Source organism: Populus alba, chromosome 5, assembly GCF_005239225.2.
Source record: "Populus alba chromosome 5, ASM523922v2, whole genome shotgun sequence".
NCBI lineage: Eukaryota > Viridiplantae > Streptophyta > Magnoliopsida > Malpighiales > Salicaceae > Populus > Populus alba.
Window position 1 is genome coordinate 20,430,773 of NC_133288.1, and position 24,529 is coordinate 20,455,301.

General features: G+C 35.4%; 4 protein-coding genes across 9 annotated transcripts; 2 read left to right on the forward strand and 2 right to left on the reverse strand.

Moving 5' to 3' along the window:
• Positions 1-283: 283 nt before the first annotated feature.
• On the reverse strand, positions 284-3,460 carry LOC118062233 (tryptophan synthase alpha chain). Its single transcript, XM_035075968.2, has 9 exons — positions 3,049-3,460; positions 2,400-2,546; positions 2,262-2,327; positions 1,866-1,974; positions 1,605-1,681; positions 1,058-1,135; positions 819-896; positions 623-682; positions 284-517 (listed from the first exon to the last, which is right to left on the reverse strand). The coding sequence occupies exons 1-9, from the start codon at positions 3,229-3,231 to the stop codon at positions 383-385; spliced, it is 933 nt and encodes a 310-aa protein (XP_034931859.1). The 5' UTR covers positions 3,232-3,460; the 3' UTR covers positions 284-382.
• A 3,878-nt stretch (positions 3,461-7,338) lies between these two features.
• LOC118061701 (transcription factor UNE12) lies at positions 7,339-13,061 on the forward strand. Its single transcript, XM_035075235.2, has 6 exons — positions 7,339-7,962; positions 9,361-9,480; positions 10,270-10,335; positions 11,153-11,218; positions 12,188-12,265; positions 12,355-13,061. The coding sequence occupies exons 1-6, from the start codon at positions 7,621-7,623 to the stop codon at positions 12,583-12,585; spliced, it is 903 nt and encodes a 300-aa protein (XP_034931126.1). The 5' UTR covers positions 7,339-7,620; the 3' UTR covers positions 12,586-13,061.
• Positions 13,062-13,375: 314 nt separating this feature from the next.
• Positions 13,376-19,019, reverse strand: LOC118061702 (NADH dehydrogenase [ubiquinone] flavoprotein 2, mitochondrial). 6 transcript variants are annotated; one of them, XR_004689621.2, is made up of 12 exons: positions 18,806-19,019; positions 18,679-18,711; positions 18,498-18,563; positions 17,159-17,275; positions 15,840-15,917; positions 15,645-15,750; positions 15,484-15,530; positions 14,874-14,951; positions 14,705-14,770; positions 14,476-14,590; positions 13,909-14,257; positions 13,376-13,790 (listed from the first exon to the last, which is right to left on the reverse strand). XR_004689621.2 is itself a non-coding variant. In XM_035075237.2 (11 exons), exons 1-10 carry the CDS (start codon positions 18,869-18,871, stop codon positions 14,483-14,485), a joined length of 765 nt encoding a protein of 254 aa, XP_034931128.1. In that variant the 5' UTR covers positions 18,872-19,019; the 3' UTR covers positions 13,376-13,790; positions 14,476-14,482. The 6 variants fall into 6 exon arrangements, 5 of the variants coding, with proteins under 5 accessions (XP_034931128.1, XP_073265227.1, XP_073265228.1 ...); XM_035075237.2 differs by lacking the exon at positions 13,909-14,257; XM_073409126.1 differs by lacking the exon at positions 13,376-13,790 and having other exon boundaries at positions 13,866-14,257.
• Positions 19,020-21,087: 2,068 nt separating this feature from the next.
• On the forward strand, positions 21,088-23,161 carry LOC118062223 (protein OSB1, mitochondrial). The gene is made up of 5 exons (XM_035075953.2): positions 21,088-21,614; positions 21,900-22,038; positions 22,123-22,204; positions 22,291-22,397; positions 22,717-23,161. The coding sequence occupies exons 1-5, from the start codon at positions 21,256-21,258 to the stop codon at positions 22,906-22,908; spliced, it is 879 nt and encodes a 292-aa protein (XP_034931844.1). The 5' UTR covers positions 21,088-21,255; the 3' UTR covers positions 22,909-23,161.
• The last annotated feature ends 1,368 nt before the right edge of the window (positions 23,162-24,529 follow it).

The window sequence follows — 24,529 nt, forward strand, 5'->3', positions numbered from 1 at the left end:
ATCTTTCCTTGGCATGCAAAATATTCAAATAAACCAGATGTAACGTGAAAAGCAACTTGCACACTGCTAGATTTTCTATCAATGGTGGCCATAGCCCTACCCTCCCTGAAAACACAAAATGACAATTTTTTGTCTAATTCATATTGAGTCTGATGGCAATGCAGCTGGATGAAAGCCAAAGCTGAGATCCTAATAACTCAGCAGTGGTTGATAGAAAAACTCGTGGATCCTGACAGTAGCTTTTATAAAGTGCTTGAGGTGTTGAAGACACTGGAAACGTCCATGCTAGTAAACAACATGATTCATTTTTATTCAATTTCAATGCATATCGCTGTTGAAAATATGAGCTACAAGCTATCATTTCATCCCAAAAAAATTGTGTTCAAGGAAGCGCAGCTTTCAAAGATTTGGTGAAACTCTCTAGTTCCTTCAATCCTTCCTCAGGAGATTTTGCTTCACCCAACAACTTCACCATCGCACTACCAACAATGACACCATCAGCACCCCATCCTGCTACCTGTTAAAAAAGAAAGAAATTCCAAACTAACGTGGCATTAAGACAATCTGGAGGCATCAAGTTACATTATGCCAAAGCCAACAGCTACAGGTTTTGAAGACAAACCTGCTTGACATGCTCTGGTTTTGATATGCCAAAGCCAACAGCCACAGGCTTGGTTGTTGTCTGTCATAAAAAGAAGATTGAAATGAGGGATGTGTAATGCCATTTACTAAAAGACATCCTGAAGGAGTCGATAATTGTCTCAATGCCACCTATCAATAGAGGGCCCTGTGAAAGAAATCTGATTATAAAGACAAACCTCTTTAATATCCTGGAGAAGGGTTTGAACTCTGTCACTTACAGAAGCACGAGTACCAGTAACTCCAACTGAGCTTACCTATAATTAATGAAAAGATGGAAATGTCACAAAAGATAGCAATTCAGAAGAAATGGAGATGTCAGAAAAGATGGCAAACCATTGAGTACTTCATCTTTGTTCATATCAGAACTCAACTAAGATTAAGACAAAAGATTAATTAACTCCTAAAATGCTCTTACAAGATACACAAATCCATCTGCCGCTTCAACAATGGCTTTCATTCGTTCTGTTGGAGTAGTGGGTGTTGTAAGAAGTACCTGTGCATCACCAAGGTGCAAAGTAAGATACAGTGAACACATGGTAGATGCTTATCTTTTATGAGCCACTCTACATAAAAGCTTGACAATTCAAAAGATAAATTGCAAGAAAACCAATACTCACCACCGAAAGGTACCCTGCTTCAATTATCACACAACCAAAAATATTTTTTTACTGAAAACCAGCAGACACCATCAGCATAATAACAATGAGGTAAAGGTGTTGATTTAGATCAATAATACATCACAAACAACTTATGTTTTCCAAAAAGAAAAGCAAAGAAAGGGTCCTTTTTCTTTTTATAAAACTATCACCAACTCTACAATCAATTGCCACTAGTATACATGTTTTCAGATTTTTTGGCAAAGCAAAAGGAAATGAAGTGTTTTTATATCAACTCCTTAGGGACATGCAGTATTAATAAACAAAATGGAAATACATCATCCTGAAATATGAAGTGAGACAGACCAGTTCAAGCCCATTCTTGACAGCTTCCTTCCTCAGAACTTGAGTCTCCTCCAGAGGAACATCTGGGACCACAAGTCCTGCAAAACCAGTATAGGTTTATGCATATAGTAAAGCTGTACATCACCCAGAACTCACAAAAAAATAAACGGACAAAAAAAAACTAGTAATGCCCACAGTGATCCTCGTTTCCCACATCATTCAGGCATGATAAAGATCATTAAAATAGGCAGTTAGGTGCTGCAAAATAAAACTTCCATTTACCATGCACGCCGATGTCGTTTACAGTGGACATAAACTCCTCAATTCCACGCTTTAGAATTGGATTGTAATATGTAAATAATGCAATTGGACACGATACTTGGGGAACCACCTGTGCAGTCAACAGTTGAATCAATATAAGGAAATTCAACTAATAAAAGAAACTGGCAACAAAGTTGTAAATGGGGATACTGTATGCTTATTATATGGGCAGTCACGTCTTCACTTACCTATGACCTTATGCTCAAGCAAACTATGCTTAATTGCAATCTAAGCAATTAACAGCATGACGAAAGGAATTGTGCAGTTTCAAAAAAATTTCAATAGTGTCACCAATCCACCAATTCTATCTCTGTCTTGGCATGGTACAAGTATAGCATCGTAGTATAATGGCCTTACCTCCTTTAACATTGATGTGATTGCTTCGAAATTGGTCCCTCTAGCCAAGGAGCGTGTAGCTGCAGCCTAAATCAAGAGACTCCGATTAAAAAATGGATATGAAAATTCATCCAACCAGCAACCACTTTATAATCATACCTGGATAACTGGACCGTCTGCCAAAGGATCAGAGTAAGGAACACCCAGTTCAATTATGTCACATCCACAGGCGTCCAACAACTTCAAGGCTTCTGCCGTTGTTGAAAGATCAGGATCGCCGGCTGTGATGTATGGAATGAGCGCCACCTTCACAAACAAGCATGCTTATAAAAACAACATTATGAGAAATGAGTTATATTTCCTCTCACCAGCTTCCCCCATCCAAATAAATTTTCCAGACCAAAACTCTTAATCCAATCCCCTCCTCGCAACCCGAACCCCACAAATAATTCAATCCAACCTATGTAAAAAGTCGTTTCATCTTCTAATGTTATCAATTGATAACACAAATGAGCTCCTCTAGTCTCCCATCTTTACTTATGACATGGCTAACACAGAAATCAGTAGCAATATTAGATTCAACAGACATACTAACACACAGAGACTCTGTGCAGCTTTCATCTCCGCTAATGGAGTAAAATTTCCAAAACTGCAAACAATATCCAAGTCAATCCCCATTCAACATGTCAAGCAAAATCAATCTACTCAAATAATATTTATATATATATATATATATATATCAAATGCACGTCAACTATCAAGACAAAACCCTCATATAACAAAAATTTACTATGGGAGCGGTACCTACTTTGCCTTGTTTCTTGAGATTGGAGAATGTTTCTCCTATACCAAGACTTCGGGTTGCAGTGAGAGACGCCATTGGCGCGAACCTTCTGGTTGAAACGATAGGGGGTTTATTACGAACGATGAAATGGGTCTCCGTTTTCTTCAGTTGGAGGAAGGAAGGGGTTGGTTTCAGGGCAACAGCCATTACTCACTGCACAGCAAGGGGGCTATTTTGACACAAAAGGTTTGGTGTTCCGGCGGGCGGGCCTAAGGGGCTGTACTGTGATATGGCTTTTCTAGTTTTGTTTAATAAGGGTTAGTTTTGGATAGTGAATAGAGATTCGATTTTGTAAAGAATATATAGGTACCAGCGCTCCTTGTTCACATTGGGTTATCGGGAACCTCGAAGACTATCGTCTTGTTCAAATCCTCAGATAACGTGACAGCTAGTTATTCGACAATGATATACAATGTGGCCCAAAAAAAGGAAAGATAGACCAGTGGTTAAGGCTCGGTTCAGTCCAGGTATAAATAATTTGAAAATTTAAAATGTTTTGAAAGTATTTTAAAAAAAAATTATAAAATTTTATTTTTTATGTATTTTAAATTTTTATTTTTTAATATTTTCATGTCATTTTGATGAGCTGATATTAAAAATAATTTTTAAAAAATAAAAAATTATTTTAATATATTTTTAAGTAAAAAATATTTTAAAAAACAGGTATAAATACACGAATATATATTTTTCTTGTTGAACTTAAAATCTAACTTAAATAGGCTTAACATCTATAATTTTTTTAGCATAAGTCCATAATTTTATGAACTTTTTTATTTTCTACAAAAATCTGACATTCGAGTTCCATCGTTTTTGCTAATAGAAGTTTCATAACATGCACTCGTGTTAACAACCAAAAAAAATCCTCAAAAAAAATTATACATTTGAGATTTCTTGGTTTCGGGCTGAAATCCTCGGATGTAAAATAAAAGAGTAAACCCACATTTATCTGGCTCTCGACATGTATTTGAGGATTATTGATGAGATTCTTTAATGTACGTGCATGTACATGATCCATGTTTTACAAATAGTAATTACATATGACTTGATCTTGTCCAGGCTATGATACCTCTGGAGTAGGGGTTGGCGGATTGAGGGTTGGTGGGATCTGATTTGCAGGGATGTTTTGAAGTGTGATTATAATTATTTTTAAAAATATTTTTTATTTAAAAATATATTAGGATAATATTTTTTATTTTTAAAAATTTATTTTTGATATCGATATATAAAAATAATTTAAAAATACTAAAAAAATATTAATTTTAAAATTAAAATTAAAATTTAAAAAAAATTAAATTTTTTTAAGATATTTTTAAAATATAAAAAACAAAACATTAACAGCAATAGCAAGTGAGAAACAGGAATGAGGTTCGAGGACCGTGCTGTTTTTTGTTTTTGTTTTTTTTCAGTTGCAGCATGTTGCAAGAGTTTATGTTTTCAGAGGCTACGCTAAGCATCGCCATTGTTAGAAATTCAATTCATAAGTGTTTTTAGTGGCACCGTGTTACAATATTGTGTTTGTTTTTATATTTTAAAAATATTTAAAAAATAATAATTTTTTTATTTCAAATTTTTTTCAGATTGTTTTGATATATTAATATTAAAAATATTCTTTAAAAAATATATATACATCTCAATGTATTTTAAAATAAAATATATTTTAAAAAGCAGCTATTACTAAAATACAAAACAAGCTTTTAGTTAATTAGGGTTGAATTGGGAAAAGGGGGACAATTTAGTTTGAAATATTTACTTTGTGTAAAATGTTTTATAAAAAAATGTTTCCATGGATTTTTTTGTGCTTAGGTTTTTGTACAATATTTTTAAAAAATAGTTACGGTAAAATATTTTATAATTAGCTTCAATCTTTGTTTATTTTTTAGAAAAATATTGTTAGCTTATTAGGGCTCTATTTCATGTAAAATAACTTGTTTTAGATAAAAATAATATTTTACTATGTTTCATTGATTTGGTTCTATATGTGATAATATCTCAAAAAATTCAAATAGCTTCGAGACAATGTTTATATCTTAAATAATCATTTAATTTCTTGATTTTGATAATCTAATTCATTCTTTATGACTGAAGTGGTTAATGCCTAGTGTTTGATGAGTCTAGGTGGTTGGTACTGATAAAATATCTTATTTGATAAATTTAGAGGTTTTTCGATGTTTAAGTGAATATTTTTTTTACAGAGAGGATAGTGATATTTTAAAGAGAAACTCTAAAAAATAAACATGTAGTGGATATCAAAAATTGTAAACTTAAAGTTTTAAGGGTTTGTGGTCTCTCTATAACTCGTAAATATTGTTTTTGTATGGAGATGAAAAGTTAAAGTGTAATTTTGTCCTACTAGCATCAATGACTAAAAAAATCTTTAGCATATGCATTAATAAAAAATAAATATTTTTTATACAATATTAATACGATGAAAATATGGTAACTCATTTAGAAATTTTTCTACAATTTATCCCTTGCTTGTTGTTGATATTTATAAAAATATAATGATTTCTTATAAAACTTTTATACATCCAATGATATGACGAGAGTATAACTCAATCTAGGTTAAATCCACGAGGGTTGAACTATTCCTCTAAGCTGAGTTCGTGACACTGGGTGCTTCCTTAAAGTTATACATATTGGGGTTGAGGCTAAGCCAAATATGTTTTTTGATAGTACTCAAAGAATTTTTTTAGACTAGTTAAATTTAGACTTCTCAATATGTTAATAAAATCTACTATTATTTTTTTGTGGTTGGTTTATGCAAAAAAAAAAAAAAAAAAAAAAAAAACTAATTGTTAAAAGAAAAATGATAGAAATTAAGTAGTGGCGAGATCAAGGTTTGATGACAAAGATAGTTATGTAAAATATTTTCATCTCTCAAGAACTAAAAGTTGTTTTCATGTGTATCAAATATTTTTTATTTAATTATAAAATATTTTTTATTGATTTTTTTTTTCAGACGAATCAAACATTAAAAAATTAGAAAAATATGTTCCTTTCAACTTCAAATTGAGGAACAATATGTAAAACATTTTATGCAAAAATCGGTGGTTCCTTTCGTACATTTTGACTTGCATTTTGACTTGCTTTGGTCTTTAGGAACGTTACCCTGCAAAGTGCGAGCTTTTCCTCAATTCTTCTTAAATTCTCCCTTATATCACGATATCAGGTGGAATTCAACAAAGAGTCCGTTACAAGTCATAAAGTGTACTAGCTTTATTTTCAGGATTTGATTGAAAACGCGGTTAATTTTTATTTTTTAAAAAGTTAATAATTTTTAATATTTTTAAATTATTTTAATATACTAATATAAAAAATAATTGTTTTAATATATTTTCAAATAAAAAATATTTTAAGTTTATAACTACTATAACAAATTCAAACATGATCTAAAAATACGAGCGGACAGTTAAATCTGGAATTTCTACTTTAATGTTCAAGGTCAAAACTCTGAAAAGTTTGTTAAAATAAAATAAAACTTTGAAAGAGGTAAGGTGTGGATTTAAGAAAGAATTATGGAGCTAAACCTATGTTTTCATAAAAGTTAAAACAAAAATCCAATTATATATTGCATCATTTTTTTTCTTTCTCTAGTTTAGCCGTAGCATTCCTGTGATTTCAAACTAAACATATAATGAAATTAATTCATTCAGATTAAAAAAAGTTATTAACACACCATAAATTTTCATATACCAAAGCAAAACTAGACAGGTCCGCATTAAGATGCTTTTCGTCCAAATTGTTTTCAACTTAAAAAAATTAAGGCGATGCAAATATTTAAAAAAAAAACAAAAAAATTCAAGACTGAAATTATTAATATTATTAAATTTAATTAATTTAAATAATATAAAAAAAACTGTGGAATAAGTAATTACACTATTATCGTTTGAAAAAAGAAAATGTTCCTGGTGCCACTAGAAAAAAACTATATTACCTCCTATAAGAATTTCATAATTTTTTTTTTTTGAAAGGGTAAAATAACAGTGATGCATGTCCGGTGATTTCACCCTGGCTTTCAGTTTTTTTTTATTATTTTTTATATCCTCCGACCGTCGGATGTTTCCTCCATAAAGGAACTGAGGAGGTGGTTTGCTGGGCAGGGCCATTTGGGCACACAAACACGAGAAAAACGACACCGTTCCTCAATAATCCCAAACCCCAAACAGAAAGGATAGCCATTGGCTGGAAATGTAAATTCGAGGAAATGCGATCCTTTTTACATAAAGTACAACATTTTTAAGCAGGATAAAAAGCCTCTCCTTTTTGTCTCGCCTTGTCTCTCCGCTCTCAGTACTCCTCGCTAGTCACTAGCTACCTGTGCTAGTATTAGAAAGCAAAGCAAAGCAAAGCGAAAGCTGAAACTTTGAAAGCCGAAGTACTTGGCTATAAAGAAAAAGAGGAAAAAAAAGAAAGAAGAAGGTAACCAAACAGTCCTTAACTCCCTCAATTAAAACGATTTTGCATGTAAATTGATGCTATTTTGTATCCCCAACTCGCTATCTCAACTCACTTCGACTCCTCCGAGTCCAACTCCAAATGGCCAATAATCCAACCGAACCTCCAACCGACGATTTCCTCCAGGAAATCCTCGGGATGCCTAGCTTTGCTTCGGCTGAAGCCGGTTTGGTTGGAGCCGATGCTGGCCTGGCTGGCGCCGCTGCTGCTCAAGCTTCTATGATGCTGCAGCTTAGCTCCGGTGATGGTTCCGGCCACATCTCCGACCTTGGCGGTGCTCCTGGAGGAGGAAGCGCCGGGTTTCACGGCTTTCCCCTGGGGCTTAGCTTGGAGCAAGGGAAGGGAGGGTTTCTGAAGCCCGAGGATGCGTCTGGGAGTGGAAAAAGGTTCCGTGATGAGATTGTTGATGGCAGAGCGAAAAATGTGAGTGAAAGTTTTTTTGTTTTTTTTCGGTGTTAGTTTGGTTATCGTTGGAGCGAAAATATTAAAAAAAGAAAAGGAAATTCTGATGTTATTAGAACTATTAATTTAGAAACTTAAGACATGCAAAACTGTGGCAAGCATGGTAATTAATCTATGATTCAAAAACCAATTTAATTTCTCTAGATAAATTATTATTTATTTTATCTTTGCTTGTATATCTTTAATGTTTCTGGTTCTTTCTATTAGAGTCTAGAGAGAGAGGGAGGGAGGGAGGGAGGGAGGAGGGAGGAAAAAGAATCCATATAGAGACGTCAAAGTAGGTTGATCTTTGGAGTTTACTGTTGTGAGATTCCAAGATGTGTGTATTTTGACAAGGAAAAGAATACAAAGCTGGCTGTTGTCGGTTCTTTTGAGTGGTTAAGACTGATTACTATGATACACTTAAATACAAATGCTTCTTATTGTAGTTTTCTTTCTAGCTCTAAATTGAAAATTACTTTTTTGTATGACTATGGTCAGTAAGGAAAATTATGTACTATAGTGGAAATTGCATCGGGGGTGCTGTAGCAGAAAGACACTGGTGTTTTCCAGCTAAACATTGTAGCTGGCTGATTTGATTTGAAATTGCAACAAAAACTTTTTTGAGTTGAAAAATGATTTCTTGGGAAGTCGAAAATTTGGGGTGTGGTGGGATTTGATTTTACTGGATTGGACAACTGGCTAACTAGCAAAATCGTCAGCCTTTGGAGTTGGCATGTAAGGAAAAGTTGAGCGGGGAATGATTGTAAAAGTTGAAATTGACAAAGAAGAAACTTGATTTTGCTTGAGTGAAATCCACTCAAGTGTTCAGATGATGTCAACTGAATCAGTTTTTCAGCTTTAATAATGACCATATATTTTCTTTGGTTCATCTAATCACCAATTGTAACAGTGTCATAGCTGGTCAGGATACACCTCTCAATTTTGTGACCTGGGTTCACCTTGTTCTAGTCCAATCCTGTGGTGAAAACTTTCAATTTGTGGTCATATGTTATGTGCTCTAATCTTTCAAATTATTGCCAATCTATGCCAATAAGCACCTGGTCAATATGTTCTAGTGATTGCCAAACTATACTTAATGCCGTGCTTCTTTTCTGGTGTTTTCACAATAACTTTGATTTTTTATGTCCAAAGTTATCTTTTCTCACTTGATTAGCTGTTGTCCAGAAATTTATTCTTTCATGCACACATATTTGGTTTCTTTTTCTTTTTCCTTTTCTTTTGCACCTTTATGAGGTTGGGATTGGAGGATGTAGCAGTGCTGGTGAAATAGCTATATTTCCTGTAATCTTGGTCTTTGTTGATGATATATTTCCTGTAATCTCGGTCTTTGTTGATGAGATTCTTGTATTTCTGCAGGTTTTTCATGGTCAACCAATGCCCACAACCGTTGCTATAGCACCGCATCCACCAGCAATGCGCCCAAGGGTACGGGCTCGACGAGGTCAAGCCACAGATCCACACAGTATTGCTGAACGGGTAAGCTTAATGTAGAATGTGCAGCAATGGAACCATGGAAATAGGTTAATGTAGCATGCACTACAATGGCAACCATAGCAATAATGCAATATTGTCAAGACTACAGATGTCTCTAGAAAAATCATCGACACTGGTAGTTCCTTATTGAGTATAAAGTAAAATGAGAAGAGTAGAGGGATTGCAACTTTAACATTCTTGTTAAGGAGTGAATTATAGGTTCCTATTTGTGTTCAAATTATTTTGTTCATTAAAAATGTTATTTGGATGATGGCTTGGCAATTGTATTCAAAGGAGGCTTTTTGTTGCTTGATTAATGTGTGGTGTTACTGAACAGTCAATGCAAGTATTTTGGGGCTGCTAAATACAGCTGGTTGGTGATTAACATGACTAAAATACTGTGTTTATAAACCTATTATGATGAATCTTATCCACTCTCTTTGGAAAAATCTGGTAAAAAGGCCTTCAATAAAAAAAGAAAATTCTAGTAAGAATCCTGCTGGGAACCAACTTATCTTAAGGTTTTGACATGGATTATATTGTGTTGAATTGAAAAGTATTCCTACACTATTTTCTTTGGATGGGCATGTTAGCATGTGATTTTGACTATTACAACCTTTATAGTTGGTATAAAAAATGAAATGTTGGTGTATATGATAATTATTTGAAGACTTGATGAGGACTGAGGCGCTGGCTCATAAGTTCATTTTTTATCATCTTCTGATTCCATTTGTTTTTCCCCTTAGAAAGTGCTCCATCATTCTTGATCTTTTTTTCCCCTTTTGGGCACAGTTGCGCAGAGAAAGAATAGCTGAAAGAATCAGGGCATTGCAGGAGCTGGTTCCTAGTGTCACCAAGGTCATTGTCTTTTCTCTTATGTCATTTCATAATTTTCTTGCAGAATGGGTTTTGTTTTCTATATTGTAGGAAAATTATTTCGCATTTCGTGCTTACCTCTTTGTTGAAAGGAAAACATTGAATAATTAACAAACTACAGGTCAATTTCTTTTCAATCAAGTTAATAGTTCTTTTCCTAAATCAAGTTGTTTCAAAAAATAGAAGGGCTTGTGTGAGTAAACGTTAATGATTTTAAATACTATGACAACATCCTTGTCACAAATCTGTGGTCTGTTTTCAGTGAGAAAAAATTGTTGGTATAGATTTCCTATGCTGCATGTGTGAGGACATAAATTATGGATTTTTCAGAACTTCCATTTTCCAGAAGCTTGTTGGTACATATTTAACTGGGTTTGCGTGTGTGAAGAAGACACAGGAAATTTTGTAGTTTGATAAAGCTCATCTGCATGCTGACTCCTTCACTTTCAAGTCTTTTTCTTTTTGGCTTCCAGTCATTTCTGTGCTGGAATTGAGAATGAAACACGTATTTGAAAGTAAAAAAATGGACAAGTGATAAGTATTAGAAGGGAAAAGAAAAGGCTATATATATATATATATATATATATATATATATATATATATATATATATATGGCATGTGTAAGCTTTCATCGAACTTGATTCCTCAATTTGTAGGTGGGGATTTATAGATGTATGCTCTCGGAATATGGCTATAGAATGAGTGATTTTGGTTGACTAGAGGAAAGGAAGTTTTACTAAGCATAATGTTTGCTTCTTTCTCAATCAATCCTCAATTTATGCATAATTTATTTGTACAGACGGATCGAGCCGCAATGCTTGATGAAATCGTGGATTATGTGAAGTTTTTAAGGCTTCAAGTAAAGGTATGATACCAAAATTTTCAGTTTCAGAATCCTTATTCAGCTGATCTTTTTGTGGTGAACATTAATATTCTTGTGTTTGTGAAGAGTCTAGAGGGTTTTTATTCATTCCTTCCCCCCTTTTACTTTATTTTATGTTTGTGAATAATTGATTATCTCAGTCAAGGTTCTAATGATTGCCGAACCAATTAGTGATTTTAGCAACTCCTTTCTTTCATCAAATCCAAACAGACTTCTATGCCAAATTATTGGTGGTGTGAGTTTAGAATAATGATGGTCATTTCCACACCAAATTATAAATTCACTTTTGTCTCTCTTGTGGTGTGTGTGTGAGTTGTTTAGAATAATGATGGTCATTTCCACACCAAATTATGAATTAACTTTTGTCTCTCTTGTGGGTTTTTATTCACTCCTTCCCCCCTTTTACTTTATTTTATGTTTGTGAATAATTGATTACCTCAGTCAAGGTTCTAATGATTGCCAAACCAATTAGTGATTTTGGCAACTCCTTTCTTTCGTCTAATCCAAACAGACTTCTATGCCAAATTATTGGTGGTGTGAGTTTAGAATAATGATGGTCATTTCCACACCAAATTATAAAGTCACTTTTGTCTCTCTTGTGGTGTGTGTGTGTTCTTTGGTATTTAAATTTCTGAAATGTGAAACAAGTTTTTTTGTGTCTTGAACTGCTGATGGTATTTTTATGAGAAAATTAGTAGCAAGTTATATCTTCTTTCCTGAGGGCAGATTTGGATGCTCATAAATTTTTATGATTGATAATACCTCCACAATAGATGACAAAATTATGAAATGAAGATTGCCTGGAAAAGGTGAAATATTTGATGTTGTGCAATTAACATTTTGAATATTCAATGTCTTATCGAGTGCATACCTCATTAATTGGGAAATGGAGTGCCACCAAACTGTTAGGAAACTTTCTTTTTAAATAATGTCTCGTCATTAACTTAACAGGTATTGAGCATGAGTAGACTGGGCGGAGCTGGTGCTGTTGCCCCACTTGTAACGGACATCCCACTATCATCAGTTGAGGTAATAAAGAAAAGATAGTGTTTATGGAGGATAATTCACTTCCTTCCCTCTAGCATTCAGGCAGCTGAGCTTGCTCTTTTTAATTATAGGATGAAACTGGCGAAGGAGGAAGAAACCAACCAGCTTGGGAGAAGTGGTCGAATGATGGCACTGAACGGCAGGTAGCTAAGCTAATGGAGGAAAACGTTGGCGCTGCCATGCAATTTCTTCAATCGAAGGCTCTTTGCATCATGCCCATCTCACTAGCCACGGCCATTTACCATACACAACCACCAGATACCACTACTATTGTCAAGCCAGAAACAAATCCCCCATCATAGAACCGTTGAAAGGGGGGGAGCATCCCATGGTCCTGTCTAAAAGAGTAAAGTCACCAAATGCTGAGGGTCCCACTACTTATTTGTCACGTTTCAACCCCCACAATCAAATGTTCCCCTAGTTTCAAATTGCAATCAAAGTCAGATGCCATAGTTCTTGCTTTTGCCTTTTCTTTCCAGCCTTTTTTTTTTCAAACGGGGTTCGATGTCAATGCCTAAAAAAATGCAGGCAGGCCCTTGGTGTCCTGCCAAGTCCAAGTGAGAGGAGAATTTTCAAAGCTTACTCGATATGCTCTTCTTTTGGAATCAGTGGTGGGGAAGTGGAAAATGATGGAAGCGCTTTTGTAATGGGGCTCTAATTTTTCGGTAGTGGGTTGTGGGACCTTGTAAAAGAGGCAAGACTGACGGGTTATATGAATATATTATTATTGTAATAGTGTATTTCAGCGTAAATGGAATGCAAAGGTAGAATTGGATAATGGCTGGTTGTTTCAGGTCCAACAGAAAATGATAGCAGTGCTGCTTTGTTCAGAGAGGGTGCGTGCGTGGTGTTTCAAAAGGTTATTTGACTTCTTTTCCTCGTAAATCATATTATTGGAGACTGAATCATTGAGAGAGAGAGAGAGAGAGATCCAACGGGTGATTTGGGTTGTGTAGACTGCCGTTCCCAATCCGGCTATTCTGCTAGGTGGCCTCGAGCCAGCGAAGGCATCTTCTAATGGAATCATAAAATGCTCGTTCAGGTTGTCCCGACTCCCAAGTACGTAAGTGTACTTGGAGGACAGGAAACAGATTTCTTAAAGAGGACTTCGATTCAAGTGGGAAAAGATTGCGGAGCTCCGCGTAGCATGATGATATAATGCTTAGGCAAATGAGGTGTTTGGACGCCACACGGTGTTTGCACTCGATGCGTGTGAATCTGATGCGCACCCACGGCTGGTAACAAGATAGATTGAAGACAGCAACATTCGTTCCTCGTTGGAACTAAAGAGTTGTGGTTACAGAGCTTGTCGGGTTCAGTTCTCAATTCCTTCGCTGACCATAATCCATCCATCTCTGACCCAAACCAGAAGCGGGTTGGTCATTTGCAAGCCACCACCTACACGCTTATATCCAACTTCTACAAACGTGTTCGCATCTATCGCTCTATATCCGAAATTTGGTCATCCACGCTTCATACCTAACATGGTCATCTGCATCTCCATATCCTACGACGAAAATGGATAAACATCAATCAAATACAAAGTCACGCTATCAGCATTTAAGGAGGAGATATGTCGATATAGCAAAACTGACAAAATAATAATTTAGGATCGTTTATACTACTTGCTTGCTCCAGATGCAGGAGAGACAGCGCCCGTTATAGCTAAAGGATTTTTTAACGTCAGTGAGAACAAACAGCCTTCCCATGGGCGTATCCAGTTGGCTACCATAGGGCGCTGCAATAGCTCAGAAATCAAGATACAAAGCTTGCGGACAAGCGACAGATCCTCGTGTCAAAAATTATGGACCTCTGAATGACGTAAACTCGGGAAATCTGGGTTCCCCTTTTTCTTCAGAATCAACAAAATCTGACTCATGCTATCTTCAGGATTTTATTTTATTTTTCGCAGTGCTGAAGAAACATCTTAGAGATAGTTTCAGAATAACATTTTATTATGAACCTTGGCATACCCTGCGTTAACAACAAACTGTATTTTCAGTGGCCACCATACAAGGACAACAACGATCTGTAAACCATTTCACTACTTAAAATATGCGGGTGTATGGATTTAAACATCCACCAGAAACCATGCTGGTAGGAAAATACAAAAAATGGTTAAGCTTAACAAAACAAGAACTCAAGTAGGCCTGAAAAACTCCAAGCTTTGTGTTATTTGAGACAACATTTACCGTAGCTTTAGCAGGAATCAAGATCCCGACATGGAGGAGGTTTTGGTTCTCCATGCAGAGTAGTATTTCCTCCTTCTGGTCCACACTTAGTGCGTTTTGGGTTTTGTGTGCCATGCTGATGCATAACTAAAATTTAGTTTACGGCAATAATAGTGCTAATCAAATGAGAGAGAGAGAAAACCCAGGAAAAATTAAGAATTAGAATTCATCCCCTGCCCAGTAGTCTTACCGGTGGCTTCTCCCCCTTTCTTAGCATCTCAACTATCTCAACAACTCGTTTTGGAGTAACATCTTCCTGCAATTAAAATGAAAGCCAACATAAAATTCATAAAGCTTTACGTCATCTGAATACACAGATTCTCAACTTTAAGGAAACAAAGGGATTATAATTGACCCACATAATAATTGTAAGTATATCCTTCAGATCCATTAGAGTAATCGGCCACTGTAATCATAGGAGCATTTACACAACATCCCTGCAGAAAGGACACAACTGATATTACACAATGCATTGATAACAAAAGATGGACAAGAGTATCATAAAAGACCTGTATCTCTCCATTAATGTTCACCTTGACCCCCAATTGCTTGCAAGATTTGGGTTCGATCTCTCTGCTAAGATGGCAAGAGACTTTACAATCTAAGCTAATCAATATGTTTGCATTTGATCTCTTTTAGTACCCTTACATAATAGTGTGGCAACAAGTGGCATGCAGTTAACACACTGGATAGGAGCGCTCAAACAGTAATATGTGTAACAATAGAACCGGATAATCCATAACAAAATACCGGTAATCTCTGGTGCTAGCTTTACTTTTTGTATTTGCTAAATTGGATATTGAAGATTTCAAGTACATCTAGTAATTACCACATTGAAATCCATTTTCCAAAAATTTCATTGGAGCTACCAGCATGGATGTAGTTCTTTCCAATTATTGAGCCCTGATTCAAGTACTACCCAAGGAAAACAGTGCTCATTTTAATAAAGATGGATGAAGAAATACTCACCATACATTCCATTTCTCCAACAGAGAAAAGACCATCCTTGGTTACTTCTGCACTTTAAAAGTTCAAAGTCAGGGCTTATTCTCCAAATCTCAAGTCAAATTCTACATGGCATGAGATCCACTGTAATGTGAAAGAAGACAAGCTTGTTATTTGGAACTCACCATTGCGCTTCACTCTCAGGTGTTTCAGTAATGCATCTTCAATTTCCCGTGAACCCCGTATCATACATGGTGTTGTGCCGCAAACCAATAGGTGATATTTGCCCACCTGAAAAACCAATTAAAGAGGCAGTAAGCTGCAATTGCATTACGTATATGAAGAGAAAGCAACGTGTAGAAAAGGATAAATTTTCTCACCGGAGACCTGTTGAACATTGAGTAAAATGTTGCGACTTCATACACACGGATAGGAGCAACTTCAATAACCTTAGCCACCTAGAGGATCCACGAAATATTTGGACACTGTTAATCATTTATTGGTCTGCACTCCAGTGAGATTAGCTTTCTTTTAGCCATGTGAAGATATCTGAAAATCTGATACTTACAACAAAAAAGTTTAAAAACTAACAAAAAGAAATTGGCAATACATGTTGGCCAAACAAGATCTGATTATATTAACAGAATAATCCAGATATCTCTAAAACTTAGAATGACAAATTGTATACTATTTGATGTCAAATGATACAATTCATGGCCAGCTTGGATTTTTACCAATCTATCCATTTATGTTCAAGATACCACCTCTTTTGCATGTCATATAATGTTTTACTCTAGGAATAAGAACAGAGGGACGAAGAGAAACTTGGACCTGCTGAAACGAGAATACTGTTCAAAGTGCCAAGCACAGAATACCTTCAAACTAAATAGAGTGTTCTACTAGTTTTTTTTCTTTTTCCAATACAATACAGTAATATTAGGTATAACCTTCAAGAAAACATATGGGTATGCATGGTTTCTTTTCCCTTTTTTTGTTTGATGGTATCCCTAGGCTAGCTTGTGTGAATATCAACCATCAAGGCCAGGACTAGGGAATTATTAGAAAATAGATCCTCATAGCCTGGCCTGGTAATCGAACTATGCTTGACAAAGCGAGGAGCATACCCACCAGGCCACCAACCCTCAAGGTTATAGCTAGTTGATATGACAGAATATGATCAGTTATGAGTTTTGGACACTCCTATCCAAATGCTTCAGTGATTAAGAAATGCATTCTCTAGCTCTCCGTTAGCTTAACATCAGGGAATCTATCTCTAAATGACAACATAGCAATTAAACATGAAAATAATGCTAAAACCTGATTTTGGAGGGGTTTTTTAGCTTGATTGCCATTAGAAACTTTATGTTAAGAAAATGAAAAAGAAGAAGAAGAAGAAGAAGAAGATTACTGAGACCAGATTAACCCAGCTTCAAACCAAATGTAATCCCTAAATGGTTCAACAACAGACAAGCAACCAACAAACTGTTCAACACGATCTGATACTATATAGCATTTTACTAAAACAGAAAGGTGCAATGATGTGTCGGTATCCAACTCTAACCACTAATAATTTGTTTACAACAAACATATCAAATGTGCCATTAAGTTCCCTGCTCTTGACTAGACCAGCTCAAAATTACAGCTAGAAGTTTATAGTGTGAATTAAAATCATTAATTTTCAAGTATCATGTCCACTTACTGCATTCATTGCTGAAACAGGGAGCCACCCTCCATGCTGTTGCTGCGCAAGATCTAACAGAGGAATAACTGCTGATTGCTTGTAGTTGGATGGATAATGAGATACTATTTCTTTAACCTGACATCAGAGGTTAAGAACAATGAAATGTTAACATCTAAACATTAAAAGAAAATCTGCTAAGAGATACTATCAATGTTTTGGTTAAGGAAGTTCTCTATTGAGAATTCAAGATCTGCAGGAGACAAACTATTTAATCGAGATTCCAGGATTATAAGAGCCAGCATATGTACTTCGCTTGACTGCCCCTGGTACCACAGTACAGGAATAAAAGGCCAATGCCTCACCCATTGACACTAATAGTGCAACCCTCACGTCTAGTAGCCACTTTATGCTGGGTTCATACTGCTGCTTCAAGGAAACAAAGTTGCATCCTTATAAATAGCTAAGTTTTTGGTGAATTGGCAAGTGTTTTTTTTCCCAGCATAAGTGAAGAAAGTAAATATTTGCCTTTGTTGTATACAGAATTCTAGGTATAAGCTGTTGATGTTATGTTTTCTATTCTTCCTTGTAACAAGGATGACATCATTATCAGCATGGTCACAAAATTGCCTCCATTAAATGCAAAGAATCCACTATCATCCAGTAATGCAGAGTTTTAGCAATAAAAAAAGGTAGTTGCATCAGCATGCCAAAGAGGAAAGAACACAACTTCTTCAGAGATCACATCTTTTCATTTTCTTGTCACTGTAGAACCGCATCCCATAGATTATAGAAAAATGTGAATTTGCGGGTTGTTTCCTAGTAATAAAAATCCATTAAGGAGATTAGCCTATTCCCAAAGAGGAAAAGAAGATATAGAGAAGGTAGCCAGCAAGTCCCACAAAATGATATGCTGCATCGCCAATTGCATACCGACAACTTATCATGTCTGCTAAAGTCTCCTGTAACCAACCAATGTCATGCACAATGCAATTAATTCCAAGCCTGCATTTATAAGTTATTACTCCCATTTCAATGACCAGACTTGTAGCATCTTTATAATGGTGGATTTGGCAACTTTAAGAATTTATTACCTTCGTGACCTGGCTCTAGTTTTAACAAGGTTATTCATCTCACCACTCGCGATAGTTTCTAAATAACCCAGGCCAGAGCTTATAATACACTAAATTCAGAATTGTCTCGCTGATTACTGCTAATAGTTTAAGAGCATAAAGGATCTCGATTTACAGGAGATAAATGTAAAATGAATGAAATTTCATTTAATTAACACACATTTACACAGACCAGCGGAAAAATAAGAGCAAATCAAAGATTCATATTATTAGAAATTTCACATTACCTTTTCTTTATTCGCGGCCGAAAACTCCCAAGGAAGGTCCGGATTGTTATCTGCAGTATCAATGTGCTGCACCAAACCCCAATTTCGTCAAGCACACCAGTAATTTAAAAACTTATATATACTTTAAGAATCAAAAGCAAAGAAAATCAATGATTTCGTAGCAGCGAGGACTGGAACTTACGTAGTTCAAGGCAGTGGAGAAGGATCTAGCTGCCTGTAGAAATGAGAGAAACGGAAAGAAATGAGATCAAAAGAGGCGAGTGGTTGGATGCGGGGAGAACGAGAGAGAGAAAATCGAAGGAAAAAACCTGAGGAGTTAAGCGGAGAGATTGACGGATGTCGAGGAGACGCCTGGCTACGATACGAGCTAGCATTTTCGGAGGACGCTGAGCTCAGTGGAGTGTGGAGACGATTGGGTTGGGGGTGGGGGGAGTATTTACCAGAAAACGGAGAGAATAGATGAGCGGAGCCAGGATGGTGCGTGTACAAGACAATCAGCGTGTAGTAGGCGAGTTCGTTTGGCCCTTAACCGACCCTGCTCTTCTAAAGTCTGGATGCACGATCATTACTGGAAACGGTTGTTTAATGGCCCGGCCCATGAAACATGGGAGGAAATAAACTTGAGAGTGTGTGCATGGTGCCATAAAACTATTTTTTTTACATTTCTTAATTTTTTTTTCAGTTTTTTAATGAAAAAAATGAAAATTTTGATTATTTATTGAGAATGAGAATGAAAATGAATTTTTCACTAATAAAACATATCACAACTATTCCTCGTAAAAAAATAAAATTATAATAGTCGTCTTGATTTTTATATTTATGATAATATAATTATAAAATATTGATATTATTTCATTAAAAATAAAAATGATCATGAAAAGGTTATAGTTTTAACTCAAGAAAAAATATATTTATATTATATTCACGATAAAAATTAAATTTATAATACTAGCTGAATATATATATAAAACAATAGCTTTAGTCGTTTACCTTGCTATAAAGTATTTAAATATAAAAGAAAAAATATATATTATTCATGTGTTTCATTTATTTATAAAATAGTGGGAAATTATTTATAAAGGCATGTGAAAAACCTCTTATTTCTCCATCTTTAGTTTGAGAGGCAGAAGTTAAGTAGGTCGATGAAAATATAAAAAATACAATAAAAACATAGAAAGTTTAATGAGAGAATAAAGTTGCAGATATGAACCCTTAATTTGCAGTTTTTATTTTCTGAAAAATAAAACACATAGCAATTGTCTTCTTAAAAAAAGTTTACAATGCCCTTAAAAACATGTCAAAAAAACCCCACCTCTAAAGAATTATAAATTAAAAAAACATAGAGAAAATAAACAAGAGATCCAAATTAAAACATATAATTTGAAAAACCTCGAAAAAATTAATAAAACAGCTAAGACATGAGCATCGATACTCAAAACACGATTATAAAAGATTTGATAGTTCATTTAGTGATACAGTAACTACCTCGAGGATAAATGCTTGTGAAATCATGTATACGAATCTAAATATAATCAAACAGTTAGATATCATGTCATTACAGTTTCAAATAGGCAACCATCTCTCACCATCACAAACCTTTTTTTTATTTTTAAATATGTCTTCTCATCTAATAATATTAGATCCTCCCCAAATGATTAAAATCGCAAGTGTCTACAAGCTCAATTAAATTAGAGGAAGTGACCGAATTATAATGATAAAAAAAAGTCTCAATTGATATCTATTATGCCCATGAAAAAAGAAAAATTTCAATGTTAAACGAGTTTGGCTTGGTGATAAGAGTATATTCTATATGTGTTTTTGCCCCCTTGTTATAGATGTTAGATATGAGCTTGTATAGTTTTTTTGTTGGAGGTTGATTTTAGTTTTTCAAGTTTTTTTTGGTTGTTTAAGGCCTTATATAGCTTTTTTTTTTTTTGTAAGTGTATAGGTTGTTATTTAGGTCAAAATATAGTTGAAATTTGATTTTTTTTGGGTGTGAAACACCCTTATCCTGACTTTACAACAACATTTAGTCGCTGGAATATCAGTAAAGTCACCTATTTATTTTTTTAATTTTGAATTCAGGAGCGGACAACAAATCACATATCCTATAATATATAAATAAATTAAACAGCACATGTCCTAGACGAGCCTTTTGTTTTGGAGGCTCAGGCTCCCTTCCCCTTTTTTTTTTTTCAATTAGACATTTTAAATTTTACTTATTTGTTTTTTATTAATATTATCTTTTAATATTTTATTAATTTTTAATTGGTTATTTGTTTTGATTTGATAGTTAGTTGGTTATCAATTTATCTAATTAAATACACGCATAAATTTTTTAATTTAGAATTTAGATTTTTCTATGTAAAAAACGTATAAAAGTTTTCATTTTTTTTTTTTTTGTTGAATAAAAACTTTGTCCACCGCGCGCTCTAGTGAAATGCTAAAAGCAAAAAAATGGTCCGCGATAGAAAAGGAAAAAACCTCACAGACATGGATCCACGAGAAAGCCCAACGCCAATACAAAAACTAACACCAGCCCACCCCATTCCTTTTTATTTTTGTTTCTCAACAGAAGGGACAGCCAGAATCCAAAAGTGAAAAGAGGAGCCAAAAACCCTTGAAATAATATTTTTGTTGCAAAACACAACCTTTTAAAAGGCTTCCCATTTGCACAATCAGGCACTTTCAAAACCCCACCCACCGCTTCAATGCCACCCTTCACCATAAGTACTGTTAAGACCTAAGAGTTTCATCAATGGCTTTAGTGCGAACACTAGCACTATCACCAGCAACTAACCTCTTTTTTTCAATTTCGAAACCCCCCCTCACAAACACCAAAACTCCTGCTTTGTCCCTGAACCCTCTCTCCTCCTCCTCTAAGAGGTTCCACTTCCAACGCAGCTTGAAATGCTGCGCTGATTTTAGAGATAACCAGTACAGTCAAGCGGTCACGCATGCTAAACCGGCTGAGATTCAATGGAACAAGGAGCTCTGTAACTCGGTGCACCTCATCGGGATCGTTGGGGCTCCTGTAGAAATCAAGCACCTCCCCTCCGGCAAGGTAGTCGCTTGGACACGACTTGCTGTCAAGAAATCTGCAAATGATACCTCCTGGTAAGGAAATGCTCATGTATAAAACATAAATAAAGTTGGGTGTCTTGAAATTTAACATTTTCAATTTTGTAGTTTTATTATTTATCGCTGCGATTGCGTAGCCTAGTACTCTTTCATGCCAACAAAACAAAAAAATTATCTTAGGTTTCTGTCACACATCTGTTTCCTGTTTTCCTGTGATTTTAGTAGTTTTGCAGTTCGCTTCACGCTGTTCTAAATGCTTCACAAAATTCAGATAAAGTGCCTCAGAAACATTTTATGAGAACGACAATGCTTGTTTCGCAGGGTCAATTTGACATTCTGGGATGATTTGGCGCAAGTTTCTTCTCAGCATGTAGAGAAAGGCCACCAAATATATGTGTCTGGTCGATTGATCACAGATTCAGTTGAAAATGATGAAGGGAAGCTGCAGACCTACTACAAGGTTCTGTGACGGTCATATCTGTTTTTGTGCTAGTTTTTTTTTTTTTTGTTCAAATGGATTTTTATCTCTTCGGACCTCTAGCAGGTAGTTGTCCAGCAGCTGAATTTTATTGAAAGAAGCTCTTCAAGAGGATTACATGACTCCGACTTTAATAGCACGGCAGCTGGTAAATCACATCTCTTACGAAGCAAGATTTTGAATGTAAATTTATGGTGTGGATGGTAATGCTATTTGCTATATAATTGCCTGCAGGTAGTAAGTTTGGTAACAACACTGCAAATGACATGGGTTCCATGGAAGAACGGTGGCAAGCTTTTTTTGCTAATCCTTTGGAGTGGTGGGATAACAGGAAAGATAAGGTAATCGTCTCGGTTTATGAACCGGAAAATGCATGCATACATGTGCTTCTTGCCAATTTATTTTTAGAAAGTTCTCGAGTGCTCATTTGATGCAATGACCATTTTGTGCCTGCATGTGCTGGAAAAAAAATTCCCTCAAGCATTAGGATCTTGCTTTGTTAATCCATGTTTAGTTGATGTTATATTTCATAATCATTTATGCAAATGGATCGAGAGGCCTGAAGTACTCTGCCCCTTGTTAATAGTGAATGAGGACTTGAAATTGATTGTTTGCTGTTATATATTCCTATATGATTAACATTATTTCTTTGATTTGCAGAGGAACCCAAAGTATCCTGATTTCAAGCACAAAGACACTGGCGAAGCTTTGTGGGTTGAAGGCAGGTACAATCCTCCTTGGGTGAAGTCCCAATTAGCTATATTGGACGAACGGATGGGATCTCTTCAAGACCAGGACTCTAGGCTGCACGAAAGTTCAATGTCTGGTGATGATTTCATTTCCTTGTCCTAGCTAAGTGATTCCCTCTTTATTTGATGTGATTTTTGGAAGAGCTGAAATAGGTTTTTTTTGTATATTATGTAATGTAGAATCTATGTTGTCTAAAAGTTGCAAGTTTCGCAGTGGCTTTTGAACCATTTAGAACATGAATCAACGTTCTTGTCATTATAAAATATTCTTTGTTTTGGTCTTGAGAAATATGTCCAACATGGAAAAGTAATTCCCTGGGGATTTATCCAGGAGCACCATAGCTTTTTCTAAGTAAGATGAGATTATTTAGTGTTTGTGCTAGAATGCTCTGTTGAACCTCAATCCATCCAACTCGGCTTCAACTTGATCTATTACCACCAAGGGCTAAGTGTAGGAGTATGATGTAGAGCTATGATATTTCTGTGTTATATTCTCTATGTAAACAGTCCAAGGAATTTGAAGTGAAGTTAACCATAACACCAATAACAATAATCGTAAGATTCATTTCCTGCCATTTTGTATTTCAATACTGCAGTCCCAAAGTGTTGTTTGTTCTCCAAGCCTCCAGGTAGTCATTTCACAACCGCTTAAATCTCCAAGCTGTCTAGCTGTGTTTGACTATATGTATGTACAGAAGTGCTTAGCATCTTGTATTGTTTAAGTTAGTTTTTTTTTCTAGTAAGGATCGATATCCGTGGAGGACCAGGCTTGACTGCTTTGAGTGGGTTTTACCAAATCAAACCCCGTTTATGATAAGATTCTGTATCCATGTTGCTTCCTCTATTTTCTTTATGGATAGTTCACATTCTGTCATGCAAGGTGGTGCTTCTAATTAGAACATACACAAGAAATTTTTCGTTAATTTATGGCTTATTTGGTATTTATTGCAGCTAGTTCTTAGAATCATTCCTGATGTATAGATGCCTTTGTTTTTCTAATTGCAATGCTCTTTCATCATATGTGAAGTATGATAGACGTAGCAAGTCTTCAAGAATACAGAAATACTGGAGCTGGCAGCAACTCTGTGGTCTCTTCCTAAGCCATCATTTAGAATGGGAGTGCATCAGAGAATTTTATACTCCTATCAACAATCTCTCTAGTCATGGTTGATGACGAGTTAGAAATACTGAAATGTGTTTCTCACATCATCTAGTTCGATTTTGTTACCCACCAAAAATGGAAGCTTGCCAAGCTATAAACATGCGCACCCCCCCCCCCCTATTTTTTTTTTTCTGGTCTGACAAACATGAAATTTCAATCTGAATGTTAGTAATGCATGCTTATATTATTGGGTAATGCCCGTCGAAGCAACCTGGCTTGGACGGAATTCTTTCTCCGGCAATAGGAGGAAAAGTTTTCTGCAATTAATTATTCTGTACATTCATGGAAACCCGGTTTCAGTTGTTTTCTGTATGAATGAAGTGGGATGCAAACTTCTTTATAAATGATCATCTCGGATATTAGTGCTTGAATGGGTGTTTTTGCTTGGACTTAACCCCCATTCTCCCGAATATGCTGGAAACAATATTTGATAGACGAAATCATACAGATCATAGAGTGCAGAACGTCACTTTCACAATTTTATTCTTCATATTTTCTCAAGGTTATACATAATCAAGGCTAGTGTAAGATAGAACCCTACCTCCTGTGGATATGAAGAGGG

Excerpts from the sequence above, each read along its gene's own strand:
- LOC118061701 (XM_035075235.2), top strand. The coding sequence starts at position 7,621 with ATGGCCAATAATCCAACCGAACCTCCAACCGACGATTTCCTCCAGGAA. Across the intron at positions 9,481-10,269 it reads CACACAGTATTGCTGAACGG|TTGCGCAGAGAAAGAATAGC; the intron begins GTAAGCTTAATG and ends TTTTGGGCACAG. Across the intron at positions 10,336-11,152 it reads TGGTTCCTAGTGTCACCAAG|ACGGATCGAGCCGCAATGCT; the intron begins GTCATTGTCTTT and ends TTATTTGTACAG.
- LOC118061702 (XM_035075237.2), bottom strand. The coding sequence starts at position 18,871 with ATGCTAGCTCGTATCGTAGCCAGGCGTCTCCTCGACATCCGTCAATCT. Across the intron at positions 15,918-17,158 it reads CTGTTTCAGCAATGAATGCA|GTGGCTAAGGTTATTGAAGT; the intron begins GTAAGTGGACAT and ends TGGATCCTCTAG. Across the intron at positions 14,591-14,704 it reads GAAAGGGGGAGAAGCCACCG|CATGGCACACAAAACCCAAA; the intron begins GTAAGACTACTG and ends GTTATGCATCAG.
- LOC118062233 (XM_035075968.2), bottom strand. The coding sequence starts at position 3,231 with ATGGCTGTTGCCCTGAAACCAACCCCTTCCTTCCTCCAACTGAAGAAA. Across the intron at positions 1,136-1,604 it reads TCAAGAATGGGCTTGAACTG|GTACTTCTTACAACACCCAC; the intron begins GTCTGTCTCACT and ends GGTGATGCACAG. Across the intron at positions 683-818 it reads TTCTCCAGGATATTAAAGAG|ACAACAACCAAGCCTGTGGC; the intron begins GTTTGTCTTTAT and ends TTTTTATGACAG.
- LOC118062223 (XM_035075953.2), top strand. The coding sequence starts at position 21,256 with ATGGCTTTAGTGCGAACACTAGCACTATCACCAGCAACTAACCTCTTT. Across the intron at positions 21,615-21,899 it reads TCTGCAAATGATACCTCCTG|GGTCAATTTGACATTCTGGG; the intron begins GTAAGGAAATGC and ends CTTGTTTCGCAG. Across the intron at positions 22,398-22,716 it reads GGGATAACAGGAAAGATAAG|AGGAACCCAAAGTATCCTGA; the intron begins GTAATCGTCTCG and ends TTTGATTTGCAG.